The 9,727-nt window shown below is 52.8% G+C and overlaps 1 protein-coding gene across 1 annotated transcript; it reads left to right on the top strand.

The window, feature by feature from the left end:
* Positions 1–5,363: 5,363 nt before the first annotated feature.
* On the top strand, positions 5,364–8,963 carry LOC126529880 (uncharacterized). The gene is made up of 2 exons (XM_050177341.1): positions 5,364–5,784; positions 8,923–8,963. Exons 1-2 carry the CDS (start codon positions 5,364–5,366, stop codon positions 8,961–8,963), a joined length of 462 nt encoding a protein of 153 aa, XP_050033298.1.
* Positions 8,964–9,727: the final 764 nt, after the last annotated feature.

Raw genomic sequence — 9,727 nt, forward strand, 5'->3', positions numbered from 1 at the left:
TTATCAGAGTGGTTCGGCAGCCGTGTCAACAGCACGACGCGCTAAAGCTACTATTTTATCATCGTTGCAGTTTTTCCTAGCATGGTGTCGTTACAAGTGGTGACAGAGACGGACAATTAGACCAGCATGCAGGCCTACTGCAGTCAGCTGTGGTTCCCTATCAGGCCGCATCCGGCGTGGCAGGGCCTTCTGTGCATCCTTACAGGCAGCACGGATTCCACGCTATTGATCAGAGTTGCTTGGCCGCCGTGCTTTCATCGCTGCAGGCTTTCCTATTGCAAGGTGTCGCTACAAGTGGTGGCGGAGACGGACAAGTGGACCAGCACGCAGGCGTACTACAGTCAACTGTGGTTTGACTATCAGGCCACTACCGGCCTGGCAGGACCTTCTGTGCAACCTTATAGGCAGCACGGATTACACGCGATTGATCAGAGTTGCTCGGCAGCCGTGTTTTCATCGCTGCAGGCTTTCCTATTGCAGGGTGTGGCTACAAGTAGTGACGGAGACGGACAAGTAGACCAGCGCGGAGGCGTATTACAGTCAACTGTGGTTCACTATCAGGTCGCATGCGGCGCGGCAGGGCCTTCTGTGCATCATTATAGGCAGCACAAATTCCACGTGATTGATGAGAGTTGTTCTAGAGCCGTGTTTTCATCACTGCAGGCTTTCCTATTACATGGTGTGGCTACAAGTGGTGACGGAGACAGATAAGTAGACCAGCGCGGAGGCATACTACAGTCAACTGTGGTTCACTATCAGGGCACATCCGGTGTCGCAGGGCCTTTTGTGCATCCTTATAGGCAGCATGGATTCCACGCTATTGATTAGAGTTGCTCGGCAGCCGTGTTTTCATCGCTGCAGGCTTTCCTATTGCATGGTGTTGCTACAAGTGGCGGCGGAGACGGACAAGTAGACCAGCACGCAGGCGTACTACAGTCAAGTGGGGTTCGCTATCAGGCCGCATCCGGCGTGGCAGGACCTTCTGTGCATCCTTATAATCAGCACGGATTCCACGCGATTCATCAGAGTTGTTCTGCAGCCGTGTTTTGATCGCTGTAGGCTTTCCTATTGCATGGTGTCGCTACAAGTGGTGACGGAGACAGACGTAGACCAGAGCACAGGCGTACTACAGTCAACTGTGGTTCGCTATCAGGCCGCATCCGGCGTGGCAGGGCCTTATGCGCATCCTTATAAACAGCACGGATTCTAGGCAATTCATCAGAGTGGTTCGGCAGCTGTGTCAACAGCACGACGTACTGGGAACGTTCCCACGTCTTCGCATTACGCGTGATGCGAAGACGTGGGTTCGTTGCCCACCTGCGGCAAGTTGTTTTTCATCGACTTTCATTTCCATTAAAGGGAAGCTGAAGAGTCTGTCGAATTCACTAAGACGCCCATATACGGATGCGAGAACCTTTTAAACCGTGCAGCTAAAATTTGGGGGGGGGGGGGGATTTTTCACTTAGGAGCGACGTAATCGTCGTTTATAGAATTGCGCTATGGCTCCGCCCTCGTCGAGCGTCGCGCGCAGCTGCTGACACTGACGATGCGAGCGGAGACCGGAAAGCGCGGTGTAGTGACGTCAGCACTGGTGTTCCGTTCCTTCGCCGTCTCCGCGATGGTGCCTCATTGTGCTTGTTTCTACGTGCATGCGGTCATAATCTGCCTTGCTCGACCATACATTTCTTTGTGTCCATGTAGAGTGATGGTATGCGTGCGCAGCATTGGTAGTTGCCTAGCGGATCATTAGTGGAAGTGGTGGACTGATCACACCGGCGTTCTGTGCAGCCTACGGTTGCACGAACACCAGCGGCTACGACGGTGTTCCGATGTTCCATTGCTTACCGCAAGACAAGAAGCTTTCAGCTAAATGGAAGTCTGCTGTGAATCGAAAGAATTTCAAGTGCTCAAGAACAACAATGCTGTGCTCTAACCACTTCCGTGACTACGATTACTACCAGAGTTTATGAATAATGCGTGAATGAGTGAGAGTATGACTTGCTGCTAGCAGGCTTTCTAAACGCAGCGCAAAAAGGTTGGGGCAACGAACACATAGAGACGGGACGGGTGCGGGTGGACGGATGGTATCTGGTCTTGGAAGACCTTATCAATACATGAACTCGTGCAAACAATTCGGCGCTCAATGCTCGTCCCGAGTGGACGTGCGCAACGAGAGCTCCGCCGAACTCTGAGAGCTCCCTGTCATCGCTGGACGAACGTTGGCCCGCCGCACTGCGCCTCGCCTAAACATCGGCGGCCTCGGCCGGCCCCACTACAGGCCCCCCGACCCCGCGCCACACTGCAGGCGCTTCGCCGCCGCCGCTGCCGCGCTCGGTATGAATCCGCCGCTCTCGACAGCTACGACTGCATCGCAGCCTGCGCAATCCCCCACGCTGAACCCACAGGTCATGGACTTTGGTGACGCTTCACAGGGAGCATTTACGTGCGTGACCTCTTCAGCACCACGTCAGGACGAGGCCACCACTATAGTCTCGAAGTTGACCGATGGCTTCAACCTCTCTTCTATAGCTCCAATCGACTTGAGCCTACAAATTCGTCGTGCAGCCCGCTCCTAGTTTGAGAGGCAGGACACAATCTTGAAAATTCGAACCGCCCAAAATCTCATCGCCATCGACACGTACCGTGCATCGGCCACCACCAAACTACTCGCCTTACAGTCCGTGGATGTCGGCGGAAAACCGCACCCTGTGAGTGCGTACAGCACCAACGACCCACAGAACGGCCGCGCCGTTCTGCACAGTGTGCCACTATTCTTTTCTGAAGATGCCGTACGCGAAGAACTCCTTATTCCGGGCCGACAAATCCTGTCTTCTCGGTGACTTGGCAAGACGGCGTCTCTCATCATCACAATAGAGGGCCCTGAAATACCAAAGAGCGCCATCCTGTTTTCAGCGGTCTACCAGCTGTACCCACCCAAGCCGAAATGCCTTCAGTGCTGGCAATGTTACAACCTGAAACACAGATATGATGTCTGCCCCAATGCCTGGACATATTCGTGCTGCAGATCCTGTGGGCAACATTTCCACCCTGGAACTCACACGTCAACAACTCCTCACGAGTGCGATATGCACTGCTGCAACTGCGGGGGGGGGGGGGGGGGACCACCCGGCCACGGACGTAAACTGCGCACACCGCCACGCTTCAGAGGAGGCACTTCGCCGACGCAAACCACTGACACGGATTAATCCAAATCACCAAGCAGCCCACCAATTCTAACGACCGCCTACTCGAGAAGACTCCGGCGTGCCAACAAGCAACTTGTTTTCGGCACTTGACGCCGACTGCAGCTGTAGCCGTAGCCGCAGTCGCGACCGGAGTCAAAGTCACACCCAAAAGCCCAGTCGAAATTGGCCCAAACAGAAGCTGAAGCCCGCCCACAAGCAGAAGGTGCACTTCAGACAGAGTCAGACAGCTAAATCACAATGTGATCAACACGATCCGCGCCGTCCTTCGTGGCAACAACTACGTAAACCTAAGCCTGCTGCTGACGACCCTAACTGGCCTTCACTACCTAACCAGCGCCAGACGCAGGCTACGCCTTTAAAGGTGAATGGTACAGCTATCCCAGAAACTGACCCCACTCAGCAGCCCTCCCCATTGAGCTCAGGCCTTCTGTCAGAGGAGTTAGATGCACGCATTCGTTGCATCGTACAACAAGCGATCGAACCTACTATGGCAACTATAATTACTGAACAGATACAACGTGCCATTCTAACCACTCTAACCACTTTGTCAAACCAATTTGCGTAAATTTCCACCCGCCTCCAACATATAGACGACACTATGCACCCACACAAACGCCCCATTTTCCATAACCCTTCCGAATCACAACATGGCCACTAACTCTAGGCAAACACCTCCGATTCCAACCCCACCGTCCCCATCTCTCACGATATGGCAATGGAACTGTCGTGGTTTCAGACGCAAGAAACATCTCCTGCAACATATGCTATTCATGAAAAGAGAACCGGATATTCTTGTGTTGCAGGAGTCCCACGGTGCCTTTCACCTCGCTGGTTATGAACATTTTGTTGCTCCTAGTATTACAAACAAACAACGGGGCACATCAGATCCAATTACTCTACAGTGACGGTGACTTACGTCAAGAGCTCCTTGCCCACAATCTAACTCGACACTACGCATATGAATACACCGACTACTGAGCACGTGAGCACGAGCACAAACGTTCATGGTCACAGTATAGATATTCTATACTGTTAGTGGACGCCAAACCAAAATATCCGGCCGTTATCAAGCTGCGACCCCTCCAAGCAACGCTTAACACCTCACCATACTGCCTAATCCTCGGAGACTTCAACTGTCGACGCCCTTCTTGGGGATATGACCAAACATCAGCGCTCGGCCGCAAGTTAGACACCTTCATGTCAAAGTACAAAGTCTCTCTCCTAAACGACATTACCACTCCCACCAGATTGGGGAACTCACAGGAGAAGGACACAAACCCTGATCTCACTTGGTCAATCAGCCGCTACAACATTCAATGGGAGAATACCCAAGACACTCTGGGAAGCGATCACTCTATTATTGAGATCCGGCTTCCCTTGCGTACACAAAGGCCAAGTCGGACACCCGCCACAAAACCATCTGTCTCGTTCACTGGAACAAGGTGCGTAAACGACTCGAACTGGATGAGATTGACGAGAACACTAAACCCACAGAATGAACAAACAATGTACTGCAGGTTGTGTCCCAACATGTTTCCCGCATCGCCGCCACAGAAGATCAGCCCCAGGTTGACACTCACCTGTTAGCCCTCTGGGAACGACGCCGCAGACTGGTGATCTGGGGGCGCCGTCCAAAGAATAATAGGACGCTCCACCAACATATACACACCATAACTCAGGAGAGCCAGGCCTCAATGGCCAGCTTCACACACCTAGAGTATGGCAAATATTTCGCACTCTCATGGCCCAAGCCAAAGCTCGCTACGCCCTCCAACGATATCAAATGCAGACCGGGCGCTCCACAGGAGAAATCATCCAAGAACTGCGAGTGCCACCACTTGCACCCTTTCCGCAGTCACCAACCAGGGATTGACTCCGCATTTACACTCCAGGAGCTGCGGTCAGCTCATGCAGCTCCGACTCAATACAACTCCGGGTCCGGATAAGATAACATATACCATGCTCCGCAACTTGCCCGAAAACCACCGGAAGCACCTTCTACACCTCAATAACCATGCATGGGAGACGAGGAACATTCCACATTCATGGAAGGAAACTTTAGTTATTTTCCTCTCCAAACCTGGCAAACCTCCCAACACACTTAAAAGCCTTCGACCGATATCCCTCACATCATGCGTGGGAAAATTGATGGAAAAGATGGCCCTGACGAGACTAGAATGGCACCTTGAGAGCCAGGGCCATCTCCCAGACACACTCATCGGCTTCCGCAGGCACGTATGCGCCCAAGACGTGGCCCTGCAAATTACCACTGATGTATACGATCACCCTAGCTCGGCACAACTCCGGACAATTGTAGGCGTGGATATCAAACGTGCCTTCGATAATGTCCTGCACCAAGCCATCATTGACAACCTAGCAGCCACCAAACCCGGAGAACGCATGGTTCGCTACGTCTGCGCCTTTCCCAGTGCTAGGCAAGTGCGCTTCTTGGGTCGGGACACCCAGCCATCCATGTGCTTCCCTATAAACCGAGGAACGCCACAAGGTTCCATTCTGTCACCAACTCTCTCCAAGTTGGCGATGAAGGACCTCCCCGGAAAGCTCAACCTCGTTACAGGTTTACGCCATGCAATATACGCTTACGACATCACACTTTGGTGTGCAACCGGAAACCCAAGCGAACAGGAAGCCACACTTCAACGTCAACACCTACATACACCAGCTAGACCTCACATGCTCCCCGGAAAAATCAGAGTACGTCGTCGCACTCAATTCCTCTACGCGCAAAGCAGCTGCTGAACGCGCCCACATCACCTTGACTATGACCGGCGAACCCATCCCGCGCAGAAAATCCGTCCGCATCCTCGGATTTCTGATGCAAAAGAATGGACGTAGCGCGGAGTGGCTACGGCGCATTCTCCATCAGGCCAGTAAAGTAATACACATGATGACACGCGTAAGGAAGTGCCACGCAAGCTTGCGTGAACACGAACTCCGTAAAACTGCTGAGGCAGCAATATACTCCCAAATCCTCTATGGCCTGCCATACGTTGCACTTACACGCACCCAGATCAAACGACTCGAGGCTTCTTTGCGAAGATGTCACCGCATTGAAATGGGTGTTCCCAGGTACGCCCGTAGCATCGATATTGAACGCGCAACCCTGCACAGCACCTTGGAGGTGAAGGTCCAAGCCCACCCGGAGTCTCAGCATCTCCGTCTGAGCACCTCGTCCCAGCGACGCGCCATCCTGCGAATGTTAGGACACGACACTTCACCACTTCCACCTCTTTCCATCGATCCTCCACCATGGAAAACTATTCCTCGAATCGAAGTCCGACCGATACCCCGGAATATGCACCCCGAACGCAACGCAGGCCGGCGACAGGTGAGGGCATCCCATCTAACTGACCCAGCGCATGACATCTACTATGTTGACGCCGCCTTCTCGCCGACCGCATCCAAAACGGCAGTCATCGGCCCTCAGGGGGACATCACTCGTTGGCATAGCGGAGTACCGCCTCCAACCGACGCCGAGATCCTTGCCATATCGGAAGCCATTACTATTCCCCCTCACTTCACGCCAACCATAACCGTTCGCTCAGACAGCCAGGAAGCCCTTCGTTTTTTCGCAAACTACCTACTTCCCTGTCATAGTGGGGCATGCCTCGCGCTACACATGCAAAAGCATGCCTCACTTCACGTCCTCTTGGAGTGGGTGCCGGGCCATCAGGGGATACAAGGAAATAAGCGTGCTCACTCCCTCGCTCGCGAGTCGAGTCTAAAATACCGTACGCTCCTATTCCATGGCCTGATACCTATTGCGCCAGAATGTATCGCGCTGAACACCGCAAGCAAATTCATGCTAGGCTCCGCGAACTGCGCTTGTCTGCATGTACCCTTCCGGCCCCCGATCCCTCCTTCAGCCCCCACGACGGCTCCCTAGTCATCAGGCTCAATCTCTAACATTGGCGAATGACGCCATGCAACATATTATTGAACAACGCCGCGGCCACCCCGCATGCCCGGTGTGCGGCGGTTATCCCGACTTTCGCCACATGTACTGGACCTGCCCCCGTGCACAGTCGTCGCCTTACTATCTCCCCACCTCTTCCCTGAACCCATCTATTCCTTACTGTTGGGAGAGCTGGACCGCTCCGCCTGAACCCCACCGAGCCGCTTTTTGGTCGCTCTGTGTGCAACACATAAGGCACGTCCAGCGTGCCACTGCACCCCCTGCTCCGGGTGCTACTACATGATCACATGGCACCGAAGCGGCGGACGGCACGGACGAAGAGCCGTTTCAAACAAAGTTTTATTCATTTATTCATTCGTCCAAACCTGGATTTTGATTTACTGCTAGCTCCTTCACGTTGGCACGCTGAACGGAAGGTGCATGCTTATCTACCACCCTTGACGCAGGTTTCCTCGCGAACCGCAGTTAATTTTCTATTTGCACGTGTGTTGTGAAACAGCCTATATGCAGGTACCATAACGCAGTGCAAGTGTAAAGTTTGCATGCGTTTGAAAGCTGGCATACGCCAGGACGCTGCGCTCCCCCTTCTCTCGCGCACCGAGAGAAACCGGCCGTCTCACGTAGCCAAACGAATTCGCCGCCTTTACGGCTCCGGTTACGACTAGCGTGCGGTTGGCACGCCGATGGTCGCTACACATGCTACAAGAGCCGGAAAACGTTTCCCACATGTAAACCGTCTCTTTAGATTGCCGGCAGCTTTGGGGCCGACGATAACATCCCCGCTTACGCTCCACGAGGAGGCATGCAGGAACATGACAGTACAGTGCCGTCCACGGCTATGTAGAGCGCGCGAGATGCCGTATGGATGGATGGATGGATGGACGGACGTTGTGAGCGTCCCCTTTGGAACGGGGCGGTGGGTTGCGCCACCAAGCTCTTGCTACTATACTGCCTAATATCCTACCTAGGTTAAACAATGAAAAAAAAAAACACTATGAACTAACATGCCCAAATTTTCTGATCCCCTATTGCGAACTGTGCTTTTGTACATCTCCGTCTTTTGTCGTTTCCCTACTTTTTTACCACCAATCCTCCAATCACCTTTTACTAATGCCTACTGCGGACATGTTTGCTTTTTCACTGCTCCCGCTGAACCCAAGGGCTTGAAGGAGGCCAGTGGTGCCTAAACCGACCACTGGGTAGACGTCTTCACATTCTAATAAAACATGCTCTGTCGTTTCCCTAGCTTTACCGCAGCAAGCACATGCTTCTTCTTCCTTCTTATATCTCGCTTTATAGGTGTATGTTCTAAGACATCCCGATCTCGCTTCGAAAAGTAATGAGCTTCCCTTTGAGTTATCATAAATTGTTTCTTTCCTGATTTCGTTTTTTCCTCTTAAGTAGTTACTCATGGCTGGTTTCTTTTCCATTGCCCCCACCCATGAGATTATTTCAGCCTCTCTGACTTTCCGCTTGACCTTCTGTGTTGCTGCGTCGCCCACCCTACAGGTCGCATACTTGCTGACAAGCTTCCTAGTTCTTTTCCTCCACTGTGAATCAATGTTTTTCCTGTACAGATACCTGAACATTCTCCCAGCCCATTTACTTTCTTCCATATTCCTCAACCGTTCTTCATGCTCAATTTTACTGTGAGCTTCCCTCACTTCAAAACTAGCCCAGCCCATATCACCGTGCACAGCTTCATTTGTAGTCTTCCCGTGAGCGCCCAATGCGAGGCGACCCACTGACCTTTGACTCCCGTCCCTCTTTGCTCTGCAGGACGACACCTGGCGGCAGTTGCTGGGTCCGAGATAGTGTGAGGAGCATGCACGGCCTAATAGACATGCAGAACTTCTTTTGACGAGTGTCGACTTTGAAAATCGCCTTTGTTTACCTTAATACGCACTCGGTCTGAGGGCACTTGCGGCAGGGCAAATGTCATAGAATGAAGCGTATGGGCTGATAACGAGCGTCGGTCCTGTCGTAACAAATGAAGCGATCTCGCGGGCTGTTCGAGATAACAAAGGCGCTTACGAGCATCTCCTCTTATTAAATGCAACACGCACAAGTTTGCCTTTTTATTAGGTTGCGCATGCTCCTGGGCACGCTATTTCGAACTCAGCAACCGTCGCCAGGTGTGGTTTCGCGGACCAAAGCCAGCCGTTCGCGCGCTCTATACAGAAGTGGACGGCACTATACAGTTGTTAGCCCGGAAACGAACTCACTGGATCACTGAATGCAGCATTGCAAAACACGTATTCACCAAAGAACATGTCTCACTCGGAAGATGCTAACCCTTAGCTTTCATTCGCGTCGAAAGCACTGTTTGCTACCAACATCTTTTGCTTGTTGAAGAGGCCGGCTCCTCACAATCGGCTCGTACATGTAGGGAGCAACGGCGAACTCCTCGGAGAAACGCAAGCTCTCGAAATTTACCATTGCGGTCTCAGCAAAATAACCTTGCACCGTGCTTCAAGTGTTGCGGCAACGGTCGGTCCGGACAAACACCATTGTTGAGGTAACGAGGCGCCCGACCAATCACAGGCGGAAACGAGGCGCGCGAGCTGCTCCGAGTCTGCTGCTG

The sequence above is a fragment of the Dermacentor andersoni genome, chromosome 5 (genome assembly GCF_023375885.2).
Source record: "Dermacentor andersoni chromosome 5, qqDerAnde1_hic_scaffold, whole genome shotgun sequence".
NCBI classification, from domain to species: Eukaryota; Metazoa; Arthropoda; class Arachnida; order Ixodida; family Ixodidae; genus Dermacentor; species Dermacentor andersoni.

Coding starts and splice junctions, on each gene's coding strand:
- LOC126529880 (XM_050177341.1), top strand. CDS start 5,364: ATGGCCCTGACGAGACTAGAATGGCACCTTGAGAGCCAGGGCCATCTC. Junction 5,785..8,922: donor AAAGCTCAACCTCGTTACAG/GTTTACGCCATG, acceptor TTTGCTCTGCAG/GACGACACCTGGCGGCAGTT.